The 24,414-nt window shown below is 53.4% G+C and overlaps 1 protein-coding gene across 29 annotated transcripts in view; it reads right to left on the bottom strand.

Annotated features, from left to right (window-relative positions):
* LOC144114148 (uncharacterized) overlaps positions 1-24,414 on the bottom strand; it is a 306,774-nt gene that overhangs the window by 222,918 nt on the left and 59,442 nt on the right. For 6 of the 29 annotated variants that reach the window (XM_077647700.1, XM_077647666.1, XM_077647702.1 and 3 more), the window contains exon 1: positions 14,957-16,009. The exons of 11 other annotated variants lie outside the window; for them this stretch is intronic. In XM_077647700.1, the coding sequence (XP_077503826.1) occupies positions 14,957-15,127 (171 nt within the window). In that variant the 5' untranslated portion in view covers positions 15,128-16,009. Of the gene's footprint in view, positions 1-10,886; positions 11,200-14,956; positions 16,011-24,414 lie in introns of those variants that run through there. 12 more of the 29 variants (XM_077647665.1, XM_077647667.1, XM_077647668.1 and 9 more) reach the window with 7 other exon arrangements.

Here is a 24,414-nt window from a genome sequence, read left to right as displayed (position 1 = left end):
ACATTCGGCGTACGCTTGGCATCTCCTATCATGGCGCAAAAACACGCGCATGTAATTTCTTAAAAATTAAAACTAAATATCCCTCTGCATTTTGGCTCACGGCACTTGGACCTTCATTCCTGTCGTGAACGTTACTGTCGTGAACTGCTGTGGAAACTGATGTTCGATTACAAGGTGACGCTGCCGCGCTTGAAACGCTTTCTGGTTCGTTCGTTCGCAAAATGCACGTACAGCACATTGTATATGCAATAGGGCGAACGGGAACCCACAGTTCCAGCAGACTACCGCACTGCGCGGCGTGCAAGCGGACCTTATTGATTGCCCCCACCCCCCTACCCCCGTATCGAGTCAGCCCATAGAGACTGAGGCGGAGCCAGCCTTTTCCGAAGCAGGAGGTGCGTGTAGTCCTCCCATTAGCGCGTCCGAGACAATATTCGGACTAAGAAGCGCAGTTCACCGCTTTTCCTTCAATGTTGATGTATGTGGGCGGTCCTGACGGCTCGTTTGATCGATTCAGCCCAATACTCATTGACGGCAAGGTCAGAAGAGCCCGTCCCGTCAGTCCCGGCCCGTGTTGGGCGTGTCCCCACGTAGTGGCCGAGGCCAAGGTCAGGCGAGGCGACTGTGTGAGCTGAGCAGTGCATCTCGCACGGTAGCCCGCGCTCGAGCAGTTTAGTGCCTGCGTGCAACCTAATCCTAGTTCGAAGAGAAGCAAGAGAAGAAATTACTCCCTTATTACAAGTCTACCCCAAATTGGGGGATTCCCGTAAACATTGGACGAAATATAGTTAGACCGCGCTACATATTCCGTTATGTTTTATCACCAGAAGCTCGGGCACCCGAATCGCAAGAAGTGAGGACGCCCTTCTAACATGGAAAAAAGCCCTGGACTACGTTCCCCAAATCTTTTCATCATGCCTTTTACTCTGACTTTTTCTTTGCAGTATCAGTAAAATTATATAACAATAATATGCACACGACCATCCCAGCCTTTCCTTCTCAATCCTGATAACTCGACCAGAATGTCACCGGTTCATTTGAAATAAAAATTTATTAATTCATAGCCCCCCCCCCCCCCCCTAAACTATCTCTTCTCTTGAAATGCAATAGCGAAGGTTGAGATCGTTATTTTCTAGAGCAGACAGCTCATTTGTGTGGACAACAGTAGTTCAAGACTTGGGGACGCATGCTCGCAGCTTAACAAATATATTACTTTGTTATTTCCTCCTCTGCACCTCAGAGGGCAGAGAGACGGCAGACAGGGCTACCAGAAGAAGCAGCAAGCCGTGTGAGCGCATGTGCTAACTGCGCAAAATAAGCCAGCCTGTAAGGAAACTCGCGTTTACAAGTAACTATTCTGCCGCCTGGTCGGTTATAGCGAGTGCAGACGCGCACACCGGAAGCACTGAGAGCGTCCCCCCAGCTCGAGACAACGCTATTTCGGACGCTGGCCCATCGCCGTGGCACCATGCCAGTGTGGTGGTGAGGAGACCGACCGCTCGACTTCGCCACCGCACGTTTAGGCACCGCTGTCGCCGCTGGACTGTTCGTCTTCAACAGTGCGGCCGGAGGCAGCGAAAGAAGAAAACTGGGTCACTGCGGCGGCTGCTTTTGAAGGCGCGGAAGAGACTTCCCGACGTTTCTCTTTCCTTTGATCTCTATCCCTAATTACAAGGAAACTAAACGAAGCAAATATTCTGGTTCCTTTGTCACAGAAAGCAGAGGTGCGGATCTCCAGCTGCGCTTGTGCGGTCTTTTAGTGCATGCACGTGTCAATCTCTCGGGCATGCGCGTGCAGTCTCTAGCGTAAATGATGAAATTATAGTGCACAGCGTATACGGAAGTAAGACTCTGCAACTATACGTTCGTTCTCATTCGACACAAGAAATAATGAAGGTCCAGCAAGACCGAAAATCCTACGTCCAACTAAAGGGTTATTAAAGCCGATGGCAGAAAAAAAAGGAGTTCGACAGAAATGTCTGAAAGCGACTAGAAGTCACCTGCAGGCACTTCCTTGTCCCTTAGCTCATCGGCACCACGGAGAAGCAGAGGCGCGACAAACTCACCAGCTGGCTCTGCGGCATCCGTATCATTGCGAAACGAAGAACTCCTCCCGCCTAAGAACTGGACAGCCGTCGAAAAGTCGACGCCGGCCAGACAGCTCTCGTGACGCCGATCAGCCTTGTCTGCGGTCTTCGCAACAAAGTGCAGAGGGACCTTTGAGCACTCACGAAGAGCGATAACCCAGCACGCTTTCCCGACGGGTGAGAAATGCAGTCGTCCATTCAGCCAAATTTCAGGACATTGGAGAGCCGGGCAGAAAATTGATTTGTTGGGAGTAACCGTTCCCAGGGGCACGCTTCAATGTGGAGGTTGGAGGTCGTCCCGAGATGGAGAGGAGCGTTTCTCGCACAACCCGCACCAGCGCAAACGTCCTCACCGCAAATGACCGACAAGGAAGCGCTGTCCCGTCTCCTGCGGCGGCGGCGACATGGACGCTATCTACTGCGAGCCGAGCACGGCGAACACAGCGCAGGGCTGGGGTAGGAAGACCTGCGATTGCAAGCACCGTGTTTCGACGGTCACGAGCCAGTCTTCCAGGGCACTATTTCAAGATGGCGGCATCACCACCCTTGGGGGCACAACTCCAGGGGGCATAAGGAACGGTGCTTGACAAGACTGGCCGCAACCCAAGGGTGCACACACACTCACACGGCGCGCTCATTGGCCGACGGAGGAAGGTGCGTTCCCCGCTGCCCTGTTCAGTGCCCTTTTCGCGCAGACGAGCGGCTGTCCGGGCCGGATAAAGAAGAAAAACGCGGGCGTCTGGGACGGCCGCGCCACGGGCGGAGCTCGGCGGCGCCGTAGCCGGGGACGTATTTAGAAGGAGCAGCGCTGGCTTACCGCCACTCCTGGGATCAAGGTCCGCGAGACATGCCGCAGGCACAAAAGCGCGCACCTCCTCATCCAGGCCCATCCACTCGGGGGGTCAAAGCGCCGACACGGAGCCGGCTACGCGCGCCCGCTGCTGCCCCGCGGGCCTTTCTTTCCGGACAAGGGGGCACACGCGGCAGATGAAGGGAGGTTCTCGACAAGCTGACGGTCCAGTGTGGAGCCTGCCGCCGAATAGCGGGCAATCGCACGTCGGAGAGGGACCCGGAAGAAGATGCGATGGACAGATAGATGTGCGGGTTTGTTGGTTCGACAGTACTGAGCTCTGCACACTACAGCGATGGACGCGTCTTGCGCTTACTGCGTCGCCCGAGAGGCGCAGCGGTAAGCAGGGCGTGTTCTCGCCCGGCGCCTCTTTTGCACCGTTGAAAAGTGGAAAAAAAATCGCGCACGTCGAGTAAAATAGTCTGCGATTATGCTTTATTTTGCTTTGGTCTGAATTCAGGTACGGATGCAAACACTGGCAGCTACCGTGGCGAATAGCAGCGAGCAATAAGACTTTAAATGTGGCATCTGTTTTTTTTTTTTATCTCCCTTCCTAGCTCATTTGCCAAATAGTTCATCTGTCAGCGTAATGAACGCGCTTACATGCACAGAGGCCGCCAAGCCAGTCAGCCAGCATTTTCAACGTCGGTTTCAAATGAAAAGCGCCCGGCGCAAGCAAGTTTACAACAACACATTCCATGCAGCAGAGAGCCCCAGAAAAAAAAGGAAGTCTCATCCCATGTGAACATGTAGATGCAGTTGGAATGATGAACTGGGCATCCCTCATGTCTAAAAGGTTACCTGTCAACATGCTTAACAAACTGTCCCTCATCTAACTCCTCCCCCCCTCCCCCCCCAAAAAAAAAGAAAAAAAAACACGGGCATAAGGTTTGGGGGACTTCACCGCGCAAACTCACCTGCGTTATTGAGCATTACGCCAATGGCACGGTGGCGGGCGCAACTTGCATGTTTTTCTCACGCGGTTAGTAACAAAAGCGCCAAGCCATAATGCAGTTTCCGGACAACTAGAGCGAACCCCCTCGCCGCGTCGTTCCCATTATTTATTTTTTTTTCAAACTTGCTATGAGAATGTGGCGTGCATCTCCGGCCGTCACTACTGTCTTCACTGACCATGCAGAGTAAACCGCGTGAAGCAACAAGGCTTCCTTAGAAAGAAAAAGGGAGGTTTTTTTCAATATCTGGCAGCAGTGACGTACACATAAAACAAGTGCAATCCTTCCACCCCCAAAAGTTGCATCACGACCCCCCGGATGGGCTATAGCAACAAGGACGGCGTGAATACAGTAATGAAGAGAGACCGCCAGCGCCCTACGGATGACCTAATAACCGTGTCGTACGAGCACACCGCCGCACTACGATCGATAAGCCAGTTGCAAGCTTCAATAAGTCGCGTCAGCGCCAAACACGAACGGGGTGGGGGGCTTAGAAAAGTAATTTCACAGCCAAATTACCGTTGTCAAAGCAGACTTCAGAAGCAGAGTATACGAGCGTATTCGTTCGGGCTGAATTACCGCCAATTAATTGGGCAGACTTCGTAAGAGCAGGATACAAATGGAAAAAGTCACGGCATTCAAGGATCGACCGCGGCGTTACGTGTCGCCGTACTGCTTTGATACTCACTGCGAGATTGATCGGCATGGTTAAAGCGGTCAGCGGGAGTCCTTCGCCCGCTTTCACTCAGCGAGGTTGTCACAGTCTTTAGATCTGCAGTCTTGGCGGCTCCTACTACGACTCCACGGCAGACATGTTTCACGGAGTGCTTGCTGTCAGTGCCTTGGATCTTCTCCTCCTCGAAATAAACGAGCTACGGTGCCGTCCCTTTACGTTCCTGCCCAACAAATTCATCGAGCAACGTCGCTTACATTGCTCCAGACGACCGGAAGGGGCCGGAAGTGACGGATAAGCGAGATTCGTATGCCCGACAGCGACTCGAGCATCGCCTCAGCTCTTGCTCCAGCAGCAATCCGACGCGGTCTTCATGACTGTAGCGTGCCTCCGCTGTCGTCTTGGGGAGAGTCGTCGCTCCTGCGGCCGAAGCCCTGGGGTATGTACGCCTGCAGCGGTCTCTCGCATGCACGACCCCGCGGTGGTCCGCGCACACTGGCCGAAGGACGCGGCGCCTGTCGACGGGCGGTGTCCCGGACGACCCGTACTGCGGCGACCCACGTGGTGCTGCTGCTGGCTGTCTGGTACGCGCGGGATATCGAGCCGCGGCCAGTGGCGGGGAAGGGGAAAAACGCCGGGGCCAAGCCGCGGGCTGCGCTTATGTATACGTCCCGTGTAGCGGGGTGAAGCCAGCGCGCGTCGCGCGGGCCACGGCCGATCGATGACAAAGAAGAGGGGCGCTCTTGCGCAGCCTGCAGGGCCCCAGATTCAATGGCAGCCGGCCGGAATGCATGCCCCCCCCCCCCCTTTCTTTCGCGCTGAACGCCACGCCCAGCCCCGTGCCTCTGGAGGCGAAGGCGAGTGTGACCGTCGCTGCCTGCTGGATTTGTGGACGAGACAGCCGACCGTGCATTATATATAAATGTGGGCCCCGAGCAGAGGGAGGGCCGTGAGTGCTCAAGGGCCAAGGCGAAAACAGTGAATTTTTCACAAACGTGCCAATACGAAGAGCGGCTGCTGCCTCTGGCTGCACGTGGCCGCCCTTCTCCTCTCCCACCACGGTTACGCCGGAGAAGGATGCTGCCAGTCCGGACGGTTAATCAACGAGGTTCATTATTACAGAAAGCACTTATCTAAGATTTACAGCCGCTTGCTTGAAAATCAGCCGCCATGAAATGGCTCCGATATAAAATGAAAGGCACTCGCCATCACCCACGGGCATATACGCAAACTCATTAAGTGACTGACGCTTTTCGGCATTCTGCAGTGCGCTATCACAGAGGCCATGAGACGTGGAGTTTCTAGAGGAGAAAGAATTTCGTATTTCTAATGGTTATCTTTATACAAGCCGCCGATATGGGGGCTAAACGTCTATACAAGGTGTAAAATTCCTAAAAGGAAATTCCAAGTGATGCTCATAGCTAGCTCTGCAGAACCATACTTAACTGCATCGAGCGCTGCTCTAAAAGCAGCATATGCACCATAAGCAGCGCTGCATCATACCCAACAATTTTGGACAAAAGTATTTTTGAACGGGAAAGATTTTATGAACGCAATTTTTTTCATATAAGATTTCACTTTAACAATCAATATATCCCCACATCTCCCGTCGGCAGCCTTGTATTTTTTTGCTATTAACGTTTTTGCGATCGCCAAGCCCATTGCTTTTCAAAGGCAGTCTTAACAGCTCCATGCGAGCGATGGAAAAACTTTTTTAAAGATTTGGCTACACGTCGGAAGCATGGATCATTGCCTTCAAAATTTTCATAACAGTACCTTACAGTCTTCTAAAATTCAAAAATTTTGTCCAAGACTGTTGGACATGATGCAGGGACCACTGGTCGCGGCGATGGTTCTTGATCTCCGTAGTATATACGACCCATTCTGCATATCATAGAAAACAGTGCTGGTTTGGTTGCATACTGCCTCTGCGTGAAGACTGATGTCACGTGATGGGTCAAGCTGCCTGAAAGAAAGTGAGGCAGCGTTTTACAGCGGTAACTGTTAATGGCAGATCCCAAGTATACAGGCCGATGTAGAGGCACAGCGCGCGCGATTTTCTAACCGTGCGCGCCCGCCGCCAGCATTTCGCGTTTCGCGTGCCTTATTCATGGAGCGTAAAGCACTTTCACAATACTGCTGCTATGTCGTTACAAAAATAACGCAATTCGAGGTTTCATTTGGCGTTTTTTTTTGCGTATCTTCACGAGTTCAAAGCGTTAGTATGAAGTAAAAAAAAAAGCATTCCTGCTTACTCTAAGCGGCCGCCAGCAATACTGCTTCAGCTTCGTATCCGCACCGAGCACCATCGCTTTTCTGTTTGCGTTTGGTTCACTTTCCGGGGACACCCAATTTAGTGCGCGCTTCAAAATTACGTGTCACCACCTGGTCGTTAACCGTTGTACAACTTCGCTTCCTGAATGACCGCGAAGCCATAAATTCGCTACCAGAGTACGAAGTTACTATATCGGAGTCCGTATCCAACATTCTTGGATAAGATCTTTGAATATTAGAAATCTGCAAGGTACTACAACCATTGTCCGTAAAGTTTCGAGACTGATTTATTTTCTTCTCCACAAATGATTCCCCAAAACAAATGTTGGTGCGTATGTGTAGCGTCATCTTTTAGGGCTAACCTGAGCTACTTATGTTAGTTGCTGTGCCAGTCGCTAGATGGAAATACATATAGAAAAATACGTTGGCACTAATCTTCTGCGCATTCTACTGTGAGTGAATGAGGAGAGATGAACGTCCACCTCGAACAGCGTGTAAACATAAAATTCTGTGTGAAGATTGGTAAGACAGCCACACAGGCGTATGAGCTCCTGCGTGACGCTTACGACAACGAGACATTATCGCGGGCGCGAGCTTTCGAGTTGCACAAGAGGTTCGTTTCGGAGAGAACGTCGGTGGAAGACGACACAAGGCAGGGACGCCCTTCAACCCCACGGAATGAAAACAACGTGGCTAGTATCAGGAAACTCGTACAGCAAGACCGCACCATTACAGTCCGCATGCTATGAGATGCTCTCGACATTAGTAAGACAACATGCTGCCAAATTTTGCATGAGAACTTGGGGAAACGAAAGCTGAATGTCAGACTTGTCCGCACTCCCTCACACAGGACCAGAAGGACACGCGGGCATCAGTGAGCGCTGATTTGCTCTCCGAGGCAGAGAAGGATGCTGCATTCGTCGACAGCATCATTGTTGAAGACGAAACATGGCGTTTTCAATACGATCCTCAAAGATGCAGAGCGCCGAATGGCGGTCCACAAGCTCTCCGGCGTCGAGGTGCGGCGACAGAAGACCTAAACAAAGACGATGCTGATAATTTTTTTCGATGCCAGAGCTATCATACACCACGAGTTCGTCCCACAAGGGCAGACGGTGAGTCAGTTTTATAACCACGTGCTCCAACACATGCGTGATGCACTGCGACGCCGTCGTCCTGACTTATGGGCATCAGGACAATGCAGCCTTCTCCACGATAACGCAAGGCCGCACACTGCTCTCAGCGTGACAAAATTTCTCACCAAGCACAGCCTTACTGTACTTCCCCATCCGCCATACTCGCCTGTCCTCCCCCCCCCCCCCCTGCGATTTTTTCCTGTTTACTCGTGTGAAGAGAGCCCTAAAAGGTCGCTGGATGGGGAGCGTGGAGCCCATTCAAGACGCCACGACAAAGGAGCTGACAGCCCTGCCAAAAGAAGCGCTTTCCAACTGTTTCCAAGATCTCAAGAAGCGTTTGAAGCTGTGTATCAACTGCCAGGAAGACTATTCCGAAGGGGTGCTGCAAAATGATTTTAATGTTAAACGCATTTTTTTAATGGACTCAGTCTCGAAACTTTACGGACAAAGGTTGTAGTATAGAAATATTGAAGGTAATGGTCAATTCCTCCGATATCTAGCAAAATCTTTCCTTCAATGTGTTTCCATCGCTCGCATGGAGCAGTTTAAGACTGCCGTAGAAAACCAATGGAGAACACTTCTGATGCTAGCAAAAACGTTAATAGCAAGAAAATGCAAGCCTGCCGACGGGAGGTCTGCGCATACGTGGATTGCTGTAGTGAAATCTTACAATATATGAAAAAATGCGCTCATAAACTCTATCCCGTTCAAAAATGCTATTGTCCAGAATTGTTGGGTATGAGCAAAGCGAGAGGAGGTGAATACTTTCCGTACCCGCCGGAGCCGCAGATGTCGCCTGCTAGTCCCTCCCCCCCCCGCCCCCCCCCCCCCCCCCAAAAAAAAAAAACTATCAGCTTAAGCTGTAAGTGTGTTCAGTTTATCGAAATCGAACAGAAATGCTGCATTTATTAGCTGCACAAGCAATAGAAGCATAACACGAGTCGCATCTGACTGTAAAGGCTGTGTGAAGACACTGCCACAAAACATGCAAATGGAAAATATTTACGACCACAGCGCTAGACAACTATGATTTTTGGATAGCCGGTTCTTAGGTAGCATATTTTCCCGTAACACTACCCTTAATTATTAAACAACAAAACATCCATCGGCAGCTTTAAAAAACGGCACCGTAAAAAACAAGCTGAGTTCTACAGCACATTCCTTAGTGGTAGCAGCCGTCGTTTGTTTGCTTAGTTTTTATCAGATGATACCCGCACCGAACGTTCCGCGCACCACCGCGCACTAACACGTCGCGTCTGGTAGCCTCACCTCAGAACGAAGTGATTGTGGCGGTAGGCATGAGGAAAGAGCTTTCCCGTAACCTATAGCTAGAGGAAATTATCGCAACCTACATCTGCATGATGGCGGCTGAGCGAAGGTCACGGTCAACTTGGTACAGCCCCATCGGGGCCAAGAGACGCAGATAAATCGCTATAGGCGCGACAAGCGCGCCCCGGAAGTCGCGTGGTATGCGTATGCGCAACGTGATGGGACAAAGAAGCTCCCACCACCGCCCCGTCAAGCAGTTTCGTGTCCTCGGTTCAACCTGCTCGACAATCGCGTTAAATCCCTCTGTTCTTCTACGCATATCGAGGAACGTCGTCGACGCGCCCAGTTAGCTGCAAGCAAAGGCGATCGACTATAGTGGATGCGTGGGCGGCTTCAGAGTCACTGCAGTCACCGCGTAGACAACTGTGATGACAGACACGTTCTTTACTGGCTTCCCTTCCTCCATGTTTACTGGCAACTTTTCCGTCAGCGCCGGCTTACAGCAGTAATTATGCCCCTAAGGTAACGCCTTCAAAACAGAAAAGCAGCTTACGTGAAGAACTGTGAGAAGTTCGTCTTGTAACGCTAAAGCAAGCTACAACCCTTGTTATATTGATGTATACCTGTGTCGTCATTATCGTCATCATCAGCCCACTTATGTCCACTGCAGGACAAAGGCCTCTCCCATATATCCCTCCAATGGGAGGGGATATGGGAGAGGCTTCCTGCAGTTAACTGCCTACGTGTGTACGCTGCAGTGTGAGGTCTAAGAAGATAGGCCTTACCCGTACCACTAAAATATTACTAGCGAGGAGGAGGCTAATTTCAAAATATATGAATACCGCGCAGCGCCCAAATGTAGTCCGGCTCATCTACTATTTCACTCAAAGGGCCCCTGAGCTACTGCAAATGACCAACCCTTAATTTTTTATCGACCGAATAATATTCGCTGAAAGCAACAAGTTTGTGCCGTAACCTCTCCAGACGATGTGCATCCATTTATCGTGTCGCGTCAAATAAACCACGATTCAAGGAAGCGCCTCGCCATTCAGAAGATATTATTCGCAGATTAAGATTGTATGCAACTGGTTGACGCGCCGCACTCTGGTGCAGCATAAGCCCACGCTAATTAATGCGTACCGCGAACCTGTGGACACAGCGTACGAAAGAGCAGCGGAGAAACCTACTCATCTCAAGAAGAGCAAATATAGCTTCCCCAAACTGAACATGAACATTACGCAAGCCGCAGAAACACTGCGACGACGTTCTCAGCTCACCGATCAGCCTCCGATTGGAGGCTCAGACTCTGGGAATCAACTGGCCGATACTAAAGATGGCGCAACGCGGAGGAGTCACTGGCCGGAAATTAAAGGGCGCTGCTCGAATGATCCAACCCGCCTCAGATGAAAGGATCCGGCATGCAGTTAGCGCAGTGGAAGTAATTGCTCTGTAGCCGGCCGCATTATCGAGCCACTGCTCTGTACCCCATCGGACTCGGGCGTGCCGACCGGCGCTGAAGGCGCGGAGTTCCTGCTGCAGGCAGCTGCGTCCGCAGAGCGCGCTCTACCGGCCAGCGATGCGCGAATCGTGCACGCGGCAGACAAGGCGCAGAGCGCACCCCGGCCACGGGTGCCGTGCGGTTACCCAGAAGGCTTCGTCGGCCAGGGGCGAAGGCTGGCGGCGTGGGCGCAGGCTCCGCCACAGGGCCCGGAACCCCCATCGGGGCTTGGCCTTCGGTGAGGCCGGTGGCACGGCCAGGCTTTCGGTGTTCAGTGCACGCCGACTGGAAGCCAGCTGAGCCGTGCCCGTGCGCAGCTCCTTCACCGGCGAGCACCGCCGACACACAGCTGCAGCCGCGCGCTACCCGGCCGGCGGGGAGATTTCGAGGTCGCTCGGCCTGCAGCTGTTGGGCTGTGACAGGGAGCGCGCCAGCGCTGCCTACATCGCAGCTACGCCGAATAGCAGCGGTGTACACGCGCGGTTCCCGGCGTTGCGACTGCCGATGCAATGCTGTCAGGCGCGCCAGACAGGACCGCCCGGGGATACGTCACGCTCGCCTGACAGGTACGCGAGGACGCCAATGGGTTCTTCCAGCTGACGAAGCCAAACTGAGATCCGGTTGATTCAACGAGCACTAACGCTGCCCGTCGCGCCGCTTTGAGAGAAACGAAGCACAGGGAGAACGGCGAGGGACAAAATAACAAGAGCAGAGTGTCGAGGTTGATGCGAACAAAGCAGAGTTTAACCCCCATTCCATGAGCCTACACGAACTTGATATTCACACGATGGTCGTCCACTGAAAGCGTGAGCACGCCAGCTCCCCTGTTGTTACGCCATATCATGTGGGTTGGTTTCTAAAATCTATCCTGCTGCCGTCAGCTACAAGTGCCAGAACAGTATACGACCAGTATTCAGCTGGGCATTCCACGTGACCGGCTGGCTTCGAGGTCAAGAGGCCACCGCTTCACGAGGACCGTCCGCTAGTTAGGCTCGAAATTTCATAAAAATACCGCACACACGAACGAACATCCTTAAGCGATATTATATTTACAAGCAGAATGCGTTCACCTATACATATATAATGCCCGGAGTTCGCATTCCTCGGTAGTACGTGAAAACCACCAATTTGTAACCTTTTTCCGTCCGCGAGTGCGACTTGTGGTCAGTCCACGCCTGTTACGCGATCGTACAATGCTGGCGGGTCAGCCTCCAGTGAGTAGTTTGGTCAATCTCGGACTAAGTGCTCGGGGCAGATTATTCAAACTGCTCCATGCTGCTCCAAGCACCTACTAGCGCACCGCATGCACATTCATTCAGAGGCGGAAGACAGGAACCATGCAGGCGTTTTCGGAGACCGCCGTCTAGTCCCAGTGGCCAGTTAAGTACCACGCAACACGTTCGCGCATACGATAAGGCATGACCAGCACTCGCTGGTCAGACGCAGAATTAAAGCAAAAATAAATGCACCTCAGCGAGCGCATTAGCTCCGCTAACCAGCCGCGCTGCCGTGCGCATATACCCGGTATTCATAGCTGGCGCGAACAAGGTCACGAATACCCGGAGAACCGCGCCCCGACCTGGCGAACGTTGTTCGCGGCGAAACGAGGCTCGCCGCCAACGTTGCCTTGTCACTCGATCGGAGAGGAAAGAGGCGTTCGCCACTCATCAGGCTCATCTGCTTAATGCGGTTCACCCAACAGACGAGCGGCGGCGGGCCGGCAGGCAGAGGAACGCTTGCGAAAAAGCGGGCCGTCCAAGCATGACTGGCGCCGGGGAGCCCTCCCGAAGCACTGCGCCGCTGGATTAATTGCGTAACGGCCCTCGCCAGCTTGACACCGCTTTCAATGCCGCCCCGGCGCTTTTGCCAGACCGGATCTACGCCCGGCGTAGTGCACCGGGCACGTGGGCGCGCCACGGTGTGTCGTCCTGATTTCGTGCGGGGCACACTGCTCCGGCTGAGCCCGCCGCCTGTTTCCACGCGCAGCAATCCCCAACTACCGCGGTTTTTTCCCCTCACCTGAGCTGCCTCCGCTGCAGCTCCCATTCGGGTGAATCTGTGCTCGGTAACCCTCGTTTCGCTTTCATTTCTCTTTTAATTCCCTTTCGACTGCGAAACGCGTTGGAGAAAAGCGAGCACGCTTAGAAGTGCGCCGTACCAAATCGCGGCCACAAGCACAGGTGGGAGGTGACAGGGCTCTAAAGCGACAGTGCTTCGGGCGGAGGGAGATTTTCGAGAACGCAACTGCGGGCCACGACCCAGTCGTTAAGCGAGACGTCGCACACTCTGGATCAGGCATGCATTTTCGTCACTTCCATGTCTGACGAGCTCAAACGAGCTCATCGCAGCAAAACGCAAACTAATTGCACCCGCTTCCGACAAGCGCGGGGCGCGTCCAAACACGCGCATACGCACTCAAAAACATCAAAACGAGGCAAGCGCGGTGCTATGCAAAGGCGGAAGCCACAGGGGCGTGGCGCTCCGCGAGTGTCTCGGCGGAAGAGCGTCCTTGCGGCGACCTTGGCCGCACTTTACGGCAAATCGCAGAGACCCGGCGGCGCAGCGCCATGCGGTGCGCGCCGGACCGTGACCGCATCGTTTGCAGGCCTGTTCCGCATGCGGAGAGTGAACAGCTGCGCCCGCCGCATCCATAACGTCGGCCGCCATTCAGGAAACGCGGCCTCCTCGCGCTGACCTGCCGCGGCGCGTCGCGTGTGTGCGGCACCGGGCCCCCGCTGGAAACGTCAAGGTTCACTCGGCGCCGGCGCGCAGCATGCGGCCGATCGCGGCGCGCCGAGCCGTTCTGTCATGAACAATGTTTTCCTTAAAAAAACAGAGAGGACAAGGCAGGTGGTGCGAAGACATCACAGTCGCTCTTCTTTTCGACTACCCTGTCTTTATTGGTACTGCAATGGAAGCTACGCCTAGCATCTGCAAATCAGGGTCCGAATTTTAAAGGCTGCTGCTACTTTATGACGTGATTGGTAGCCCCTTTCGTCATCGCGTGACGAATTATAACCGAAGTGATGGGCCATTCATGAAACGTACAATACTATCAGGAACAAATGAAACGCCAACAATAAAACTAAAATGCCAATACAAAAACAAACATATTAGCTTCTGGCGAGGAGATACAAGCGAGGTTGATTAACGCGCCTGCGAAGTGAAACTGGGCTAGAGAACTGAGCTTCCCCGGCTAAGATTTTCTCATTTTGTTGTTCGTGTTTCAAATGCCTTGTTTGCGTTTCATTCGTTGCTGATAGAATACGAGGGACTGTTCGAGCATTATGCATCTGATTAGCTGGTGCAAACTGTAGCTTCCGCTACGGTGTCAATAAAATGAGACAGAAAGCGCGGTCCAGTCAATCTACCTGCAGCCACAGCCATAGGTAGCGGATACGTGTACGCGATAGGCATGCGACTACTCGTCCGTTTCGAGATTAGAGTGACGCCTACAGAAAATGTGGGCAGCGTCGCTTGTCGCTTTTTACTCTGACCTGTATTCGTCCTTGAGGGGTGTATTGTGCACAAAATTTGCGTGCGGACTACTCGAAGCTGTCGCTCGGACATGGTGGCCTGACTAATGTCGTTTAATTCTTCCTCGCCTTTCCCAGCGCTAACTATAGTTGTCACTTTCTTCGCTGTGAGGACCACGCCCTCTCACTCGAGCAGTTCCATAAAGCGAACTAAAAAAAAAAACAGCGCACTGTGTGTCACGTCCTCCTTTCGTCCGTCGTCTGCCAGCGCTTCAGAGTTCACAATGTCAAACCAACTCGCCCAGCAACACATCCTGCTCAAGTAATAATGCTGTTAAGCGCTATTTGGTGTTTTCCTGCCAGGGACCGAGCATTTAATTCACTACGTGTGGATGGTTGAAACACAACGACATAAAAGCGCGCTCAACTTTCGAGGTCAGAATGCAGCGAAAAATGGTCAGAGCGGTGATAACCGCCGTGCTTGTATACATACAAGGGCACTATGCCCTTTCACTACTTACACTCGGATGTCAATATGTATTTTTTTATGAGCATTCACATGTCTGGCAAGGGAGTCACTAGCATACTGTGCAATTTATCGACAGTGGCCTTAGGGCGAATGCAATTTTCTTTTGTCGAAGCGCTGCGTCTGGACTCTGCAGCGCCCGCACGGGGGTCCGTCGCGCTTTCGGGACGCGCCAGTGAAGGCGGCAGAGCGACGCCCAAAGCGCGCTGCTTACCGCGGGGGGCATCATCTGGCTCAGGACGGCGCGCAGCAGCAGCAGCGTCAGCCAGCGAAGGAAGAGGTAGACGGACGGGTCGCACTGGTCGTTCTGCGAGGCGAGCAGCCGAATCAGGCAGCCGATCCAACTTTCGCGGCTCTGGCGAATCGTCGGCTCTCCGGGGCCCATTCAACGCCGGCCGTGTCGGCGCAGCCCTCGCTTCATGCCGATATTCCTGTCCTTTCACGGGTCGTGCAGGGGGTGTGCGCGTGTGTGATGAAGCGGGGAGGGACACACGCGCAGCGGCCCAGCCTGACCAGAGACAGTCGGAGCTCGCAGCCTTGCACTCCTCGAAAAGCGGGCGCGTAGTAGTGTGCCGCCGCCGACTCCCCGTGAGTACTCCTATTAGCGGCGGCGCAGCAGGGGCCTCGAGCAATGCTCCGGACAGCGTCGCACAAGAAAGCGTAAAAATTGCGCCGCTCAACCTGTTATGCAGATTCCATTGAGCGTGCACGGAGCCTGCTTCCCTTTTCTTGCCTTTCACCACGCCGCCGCCGTACACACAGTTGGAGAGAGACGCTCTTACTTGTTTGCAGTTCTTGTCCGCAGGCGCTGCATTCTTCTGCAAAGCCGCGCGAGATAAGCCTCGCTGTTACGCGGTGCTGTGACGTCTGGAGGACGAAGCGTCGAGAGCTCGGCCGAGACACAGATACGCCACTAATCGGGTCAGCGGTGCAAAAACAGCGCACGGTGCAGCTCTGCGGAGGCGCAGTAAAGTGTTCGCCCGATGACGGCGTCCTGGCGAGGCTCCGTAGGAGACTCCCGCCGGGCGCGGTCAGTGACATGCGGTCGCCGATCACTCGAGGAACACTCGGCGCGGGGGAAGGACTCCCCGTCGCCGGCACAGCTGCTGCCGCGACGAGTCGAGGCAGCGACGCCTTGAGCGCCGGCGCCAAGCGGACAGCTTGGAAGGATGGCTGCTCCCTATTGTCTCCCTTGGCAGGTTCCGACAGCCGCTAAAGACGCGAAATCAGCCGAGCTACGCGGCACTAATTACTCGCTCGATCGCGAAACTTCACACCGCGCAGGCAAGTGCACGAACAACAAATATGTGGCACACGGAGCAGCTCTCGCTTCGTTGTGTCAGCAGTGAACCAAATCGGCCAAGCGTGCCATGAAGCTGCTGCCGCTCTGCCGGTTCGAGGCGCCTACACACGTGCAGGCGAGGTTGCCGACGCAAACAGGATTGTTACGCTAACGCACGGAGAGGCGTCGCTGTTTGCGCGCGCCAGCTTAGCCCGGTGCTCCCTGAACTGCCTTCGCGAGTTTCCTCATGAAGCGCTGTACGCGAGTGCATTTGCTCCTTGAGACTGGCTCGCAAACCGGCGATAGCTGTCGAGTCTACTCACAGCGCGCGAACAAGAAGCAAAACACGAAACGATGGCGACATGCTGCATGGAGGAAGCAACTCAGGCCCTTGCAGCCAAGCACACATTACAACACCGCAGGCGCATTTATAAGAAGAGTATGGGCGAAGGTGCCATGCTTAGCCAAGTGTCGAGGCTCTCTGCCAGTATATGTTCACCCTTCCGCGAGCAATGAAGAGGCGTCCCTACCTGCCAGAGTGACTTGGGCCTGGTGGGGGCCCTCGGCGCCTGGGACACGCCCACGTCTTCGGTCTTCTCGACGGCCATCGCTACTCCGACAAGCAGCCCTCGGTCCCGGTGCTGCTTCAGCGACCGCCGATCGCCTGTCGTTACCTGCCAAGCGGGCCGCCGTCTTTGCAAACACCTTCGATAACGTCGCACTCACTGGCCTAGGCGCATGAGATAGGTGTCACACGTTTCATTCTCTTTTCCCCTGTTGCTGTGCGCGTCTCGCCGCTTATGGGCGTGCTCTGCGGGCTTGTACACACAAACACGTATTGATACGTGCCTGGCTGTGCGCTTCCAGTCTCCACGGTCCCTTATCGTTTCAAGCAAGGGCGGTACGAGTTTTCGTGTCCCTCGTGAACTTGTACAGGAACCGAGACGACACTTCTTCCGATAGAAAACGCCCCGCCGAAGCAAAACTTCACGAATGAGATTTAATGAGCTTTTAATTCGAATTTCTAAACAAAAGGCCAGCGTTCATGCACACGTCGGGAAGGCTTCATACCACACGACGGTTATCAGCTGAAGTAGTGGCCTTTGGAGGTTTTGCACCTTTGAGAAGCAGTCTGTTCTTTTAACGCAATTATTCAAGCATTACAAAAGTGAAAACGATTTAAAGGAAACATTTCATGTCAGGTTTCATTCCTTCTACTATCTGGGGTTACAGTTCGGTGCGGATCGTTTCTTCAGCGGATTATAATCGTTGAATTTTCTTAGCGCTGTCCATGCTTTTTTTTTTGCTTTATTCAGTTAAAAAAAAAACAATTATACGTAACACTGAAACAACCTTCAACTTATAGTGATACAACTGCCACATAGAGAAGGAGAGATCTCGCCACTCTGGTTTGAAGTTATGGATTAAAAAAAAAGTTCAATGTCCGCTCTAAACGCCCTATCGTCAGCGTTAGAGACGGTGTAATGTGAAACAAGAAGCAACAAAACCAAAAGAAAATTCGTGCATGGCGTTTTATTCTCACCAATGCAATTTCCTTTAGGTCTACTCGTGAAAGCTAGTGGCCGCTTGTAATTCGTAGGATGAAAGAGCAAAGAATATCAGTGCTGCTAAAAAAGAAATTATTTCTGGTTGAGACTTCACCGTGACAACGCCGTTATCTGAGACGTTGGAGGCGCAAAGACAGAGGAGATTAGATCTGCAATTTAGGCAAACGCGAAAGGTGTGACGCCTATCCCAGACTTAAATTTGTATCAATGCGAATATCGATCGATATTGACAACCACGGTCTCGAAAGAAAAAAGGCGGGTGACTGGACGTCTGCATGCTGCCTGCCCTACACCTGTGACTTCGAGCGTTCCCCGTTCGTGCTCATGTGATCCTCGTCCTTGTCGGAAGCGCGTCAGTGCCGAAGGTCGCACCGTTACCCAACTATACCCACAGCGCAGCCTGTCTCGATATTCGGGACGGTCAAATTAGGTAGCTCCAGCAGGCAGCATAAATGTCGGGCATGCAACGACAAACTAGCGCGCCGCAAACTGCCGCTACAACTTTCTTAGACGGTGACACGGGAAGCGTAGATGAACATGTTAGAACTCTCCAAACGCAACTTGCCTCAGTGTGTAGATTCAGAAAAGGCGCTTAAACCGCGAAGTGCGTCAGCTCAGAGTAGGACAGGCAAGCGAAAACGCTGCGACCCGAAAGCGAAGCATCTGCAGCATCCTCCTGCGGCTAATGGAAATGAACGGACGTACGCACCTATGGACAGCGTGGAAGCTGCCTAGATCCGCAGCCTGGCCGCGGGAGTCGGTGCGCCTCCGCTGCTCAGGCCATAAAGCGGCCGTCAGCGGCACGGGAGCGGGGCTCAGCGTTTAGCTAAACTGTCTCGCAAGCTGGCCCAGACGCGAGAACGGGACTCGGGGCGCGGCAGCGGGCGACCCGTCTGCGAATTTCGGTGCCCGGGTTGCGAGGGGAGGACGGAGCGCGTGCTTTCCGTGGAGGATGAGGACAGAAAGGACGGCGGCACTCGGGGTCCCGGGAGCTCAACACGACGCGTTGCCATGGTGACCGCTCGCCAGACCGGCGCCTGTCGGGGCCGTAGGGGAGCGAAGGGGATCGAGGCGCGGCGGCCAAAAGTAAAGTTCGGGAGCGGCGCGGGACCCCGGCGCCATCTGCCTCGCGCCGCCGGCCCGATCTCGACGCGGCCCCGACGTCTCCAGCGGCCCGCTAACTTCGACGCCCACTGTCGCGGTGGAGACCCACGCGGGCTTGGCTGTTTTTCTCGGCCCGTTTCCTTCACTGCTTGCGCCGTTTTAGCTGCAAACGGGCGAGATTACGGTCGCAGAACAGCAGTTTCGCGTGGCTGCCGCTGCTGACAGCAGCGCAACAGTCAAGTCCAAACAAATGGTCGTCATTCCTTGTAAAGTCGTCTGCAGCAACCGGGTGGAATGTGAACACGGGGGGTATCAAATTTCATCTCGCTAGAAAAAATAAATAAATAGATGACGTATCAAGCCTGTCTAGACGTGATGCTATATCACAGCAAACAATTTGAGTTTATGTACACACCAAATATCTCACTCACAGCGCGCTTCGATCCCCTGTTAGCAGCTTTATCAGCGCACAACACGTCGCCCATCAACTCCGAGACTGCATATGTGTGAGAGCCGAACAGGATAACTGAACAGTGAAATTGCCCAGGACAACCAGAAGACAAGTCCCTAGCCGCCACATACCTTATGCAGCATCGCCTTGATGAAATTGCGCCGTGATAAAAGTGGCGCATTTTCCCCCGATCTTTCGAGCTCCCCTTCCTGGAGTGCGCACCGTGCTCGCGCAGCTGAGTCCATCGTGCGTCACACTCGCGGTCTGTCGCTTACTACCCGCTAACTGCTCCTCTCGTCCAGAGGACGCCGAGCCCCGGGCTTGACCGCATTAAAAGGAGGCGCGACTCGCTAGCAGGCCGCCATTGCACCCCGATTTTCGACGGCGGGCCAGGGACGACGGCTTTCATGCCCTGTACTGTGACAGCCATTGTTCTGCAGACAAAACAATGACAGCGGCCAAACAAACATCAAGTGCGGCGCAAACAATTACCCGCTCCGAGTGCTTGTCAGCCTCTCCCGAAAATAACTACACAAACAGTATTATGCGCGACGCGTCTGTTGGCCCAGCCTGGTGACGTATCCCTGATTTGGCCGCTGGGTCAGTGATCCCGAGCGCGCGGAGACAACGTTCACTACGGAGAAGCTTGGCTTTGAAGCCCGCGTGCAGTTTGGAACGAATGGTACTGCTGCGCGCGTACAGTCTTCCAACCGACCGGACAAAGCAAGCACTTCGTTGAGGACGCTTTCTGACCCCTTGAAACGCAGTGAAGAACGCCAACTTTCACCCCGCGCGTCGCGCGTCAAGAGTTCGCAACAAGATTCCTTCCGTTGCAAGACTCCGTCTGTTGCAATAAAAAAGATAAAGAAGGTTACCATTCTGACGCGAATGGTAACCGATACCTGGGCCGGATATAACCATCCTTTTTGTTCGATTCTATTCCAGTCTGATCTCCCGCAGTACTGACTGAGTGACCACTCCCGGCACTAGCGGAAGCGTTGCGCCACTTTGAGCCACTGACGAAAGGTGTCATATTATCTGGGCTATGACGCCCTGAAAGTGAGTAAAAATAAGGAGGAGGAGGAGCCTGCATTCTCCCTTACAGCTAGGAGCAGCATGATTAGCAAAGGGAACAAAGTAGCAGGGTATCTAAACAACGAAATGAAAAAAAAAAACTTGAAGGGACAGTTATGCTCCGCCTTAATAGTATGACGCGATAGCGTTAATGGCTCCCTTCAGCGGCCTGGGGCCCTCTGTGTATCACGTCACAGACACGAGCAGTGCTCGTTCTTTCATTATCACATAACGCTTGACCTTCCATTAAGAGTGCAATGCGATAGCATTCGAGATCCCTCTCGCGCAAGTACTCCTTCTCTATCACATAGGTTCTGACTACATGCCCTTACACGCTGAATTAATCACTCTCTATCGCCCTATCCCATAACCCCCTTCCACCTTATGGTGAAATAAAGTTTTATCTCTCTCTCTGATCCACAGATCGCAGGGAGCCTTGATACCACCCCTGGCGCAGTGGAGCAGCGTTTAAGCGATGCGCAGTTTAATCACAGTCTGGTCATTAGGTTGCCACCTCCCACGGTGGGCAGGTTGTGATGACGTCACAAGGTCACGTGACCTAAGCGACAGGTGGGCCACTTGTTTTTTCGCTCGCAACGCCGACGATGCCGGATTTTTCCGGAGAACGGGAGCCCTAACGCTATCGCACTAAAAGAAAGGAAACAAGGGTAATTGAAAAAAACAAACAAAAGAGGACAGTGCAGAAGCCCAGGTCAGGGTCAACGAGAAAAAAACGCTGTTTTTGCCATAGCCGTAACCAAAGACAGGTTTCTTTCCGTTTCCAGGTGTGTAAGAATCAAGCTCCGCCTTTGACCACACCCTGCAGGCTCGCGTTGCTGCAAATTTATCCGCTAGTTTTTTTTTACATTAACCAGTGCCAGCCCAACTGAATTAACCAGTGCCAACCCAAATGCAGCGCGTTCCTATGGAAATTCGATCGCAAAACTCACAAACAAAAACGCTGTCCTCTATGGGCCTAGTTCCAAAGCTTAGTGTTCGATTGCTTGCACAACATCCCGTGCCGTGCAATGGGACCTTAGAAAGGACTACAAACGAAATCCCCATGAACAAATAAAGGTGTCCCCCATGCACTACAGCGTCAGCCTTCGTCGAATCAACACCGGCCAAAACGCACATGATCGGTGCTGGTTCCGAGCCGTGTAGTGCATGGTGCAACTGCTGCATCCGCAGGACTCCAAAACTGTGGTGGGTATGAAAAACCCTCACGAAACTTTGAAATAGCGCCAGTATAGCGCCACAGGCGTTTACCCGCCGGCATGCTTTTACAAATGCCCTTTGTCACCGGCAAAGATCGAAACTCGGAAATCGTGGCACCAGCAGCATAGCACCGACTGTCATGCTCTCTCACTGCCAGAGTATCTAGAAGTCTTTTTGTTCTGGCTGCCGCAGTACTAGTGTCCAGTTGTAACGAAGACTACCACACGGCGTATACCTGTAACACTTTAGCACTTGACACATACAGATACTGTCATCCATATTAGTTAACCGAAGGACAGGGAAGCCATGATGTTGGTCTGCTTAGTAATATCGTTAGGCGTAGCAGCCATTAAAAGTAAACAGATATTTCAATGGTTCAGCCGTGCTACGTGAGTTCGCCACTGGCTGGCACCCGTATGTATGCCACTCACGAACGACAGCGAACTAGGCGACAGCCGAATCGCGGCTGGCCTTTCACGAAGCGATACTACGTGAGTCGCGAACCGGCCTCCAAGATTCACCCGACGGGCCTGCCCTGGTCTATTTGCAGAAGCAGGGCTGGCAATATTGGATTCGGCACCCTCCGTTGCCGTTCGGTAAGAGACCTCTGCTTAGAGGGGCACCGGGAAGAATCTTGGCAGCAGCGCCAGACACGCGCCCACTTATCGGGCCTGTCAGCTCACCCGATGAATGAACGCGATAAGAAAGACGCCGCCGCGCAAAAGAGAGAGACAGGGATGGACGCGTCACGACGACGTACCAGCCGCGCTCCAATTGAGAGGCAGGGCACTGGCGCTCCGCCGCACGCATCCTGAACTTGAGAATCTGGAACGACGGAGTTCTTGTACAGGAACAGCAAGACTATAGCGTCTCGCCAGAGTGACCCAAAGAGGGTTCCTCGCAGCGTCCTCGTCCGGTCCTTTGATAGTGCTATTGATAGGCTATCGATACTAGACTCGCGCTAACGAAGGGCGCATTTTTTGTCTCCGCAACGCGAAACCATGGAGGCGTACCTAACTGCCAACTTTTAGTTGGATAGTGCACTAGCTCGTGAACCCGCCAACGACAGCACAGCCACAAGACCAGAATGGCAGGATGTCATTCTCTTCGTTTTATTAAAATGTGATCTAAGCAAAAAATAAATACGGGTTGTGTGCGAGATCACTCAGTGTGGTCTACTCCGCTCCTTCGTGTTCTAGCAGCTGAGGGACGGGCTCATGCGGACGTCCGCGCCTCGCGCTCTCTCCGCCTCCCTCCGGCTGCATCCTTCACTGCCCCGTCGTCAGCGCGAAGTGCGCTGTGCCTCCGGATCCTCCCTCCAGCTTAAATCCCTCACCACGGTCGTCGTTCGTCCGATGTGCGCTGGGACCCTTTTGTTTAGATCAATGACCAATGGCTGCTACGCGCCACCCACAGGCACTCCTTCCTATTACACACTGCCTCACTAAAATGGCGCAGCACTGTCGGATCTTCGAGGGGAAGTCCTCCAGACAGGGGTTGAATTCACGAGGTTGTTAGTACGATAACCAGCCAAGATCCGCTCTCTAAAGCTTCCAGCTTTGCGAATTACTGACTGACGCCATTCGCAGCCTCAACAACGCTGCATGGTGTCCCTCAAGACAAGAGTGGGCGCAAACAGCGTGGGTGGCGGAAAGCGCGAGGCAATATCGCGACACTGCTGCGTCGGGAGAGCCGCAGGCCAGTGTGAGAGAGACGAAGGCGCAGGAGCCCCGCAGAGATGTGGGGGAGGGCCAGCGGCGCTCCCATGAAAGCGCGGTCGGCCGGCGCCGGAACATCTCGTTCCAGGCGCACAAAAAGCGCGCGCCGTTTTTAGGAGACGGCCAGCGCGCACCCTCCTCTCGTCGGTTCCCAAAAACTGCTCGGACGGAATCTATAGTTACGACGGCGCCGCGCGCTTCTCTCAACGGCGCGTGCGTGGCCACCGCCCCCGCGTGCCCCAGCATCGCTCGCGCCAGCTGCCCCGGCGCAGAGGCTCGCACCGCCTACTTTTTGACAGCGCCCGAATTTCTCGTACCCGGCACTCGTGGTCAGGCTATTCGCGGAATCCGATACGACCCAGGGTCAGGTTCGTGACGCTGCTGATACCTCTCCAAAAGTAGGATTGCCTCGCGATTGGCCGGCGCCTAAACCACCACCATGCACGTTTCCAATTGGGATTGCCCAGCACTTTCACGGGCCAGTCCAACGCGTGAACACGTGTTAGCAGCTTCGTGGCGTCTTGTCCACGCAGTCTAGAAGCAAAGTAAAGGGGCCTTGTCTCGTGGTCGTGGGCGGAACAAGGACGGTGCAAAACGCTACGAAAGAACAGAACAGCTTTCGAGTAAAGCTCTTGTGAGCACGAGGATGGGCTCGAGGGCACTACCAATGTAACACTCGTGCGCAGTGGCTGTCATTATTTAAATACATATATTCCCGAGCGGCTGCGATGAGATCACATGGACGCACAATCCTCCACACCTGAAGGCACTAAGTAGCAAGTCTGGAGAAGAAACCGGCACCAAAGAAAGAGTACCTACAAATTCGAAATCTCCGATAAAATGGGAACATGTCATACCTGAAAATCTAAGTGTAAGGCGCTCGCACTGAATTAACCCTTTCTCACAAAGTATAGGGCATGGCGTCCGTAACATTAAGAATTATGAGCGATTTGCAAGCTCAACAATAAAAGCATGCAAATATGAGCACACTATGCTTTTAAAAATCAAGAGTGAAAATAACGCAAAGATGGTAAACATAATGAGGACCGTGGTTGACGTGCATTTCGCGCGCTTTATTTGTACTGTTTGGATACCTCAAAGCACCGATCTTTTTCCCGTTGCCTGCCGTACTGAGTAGACCACAGATTGGCGCGGACTGATTCAAGCGGGGACACAGCCCAGACTGCGTGTGCTTCATCTCCTCCACCGCTCACAATACCCCGGCAGCTGCCCTACAAACTGCAGCATCACAACCCT

The sequence above is a fragment of the Amblyomma americanum genome, chromosome 1 (genome assembly GCF_052857255.1).
Source record: "Amblyomma americanum isolate KBUSLIRL-KWMA chromosome 1, ASM5285725v1, whole genome shotgun sequence".
Classification (NCBI taxonomy): domain Eukaryota; kingdom Metazoa; phylum Arthropoda; class Arachnida; order Ixodida; family Ixodidae; genus Amblyomma; species Amblyomma americanum.
This window is presented reverse-complemented; position numbering and strand designations above follow the sequence as displayed.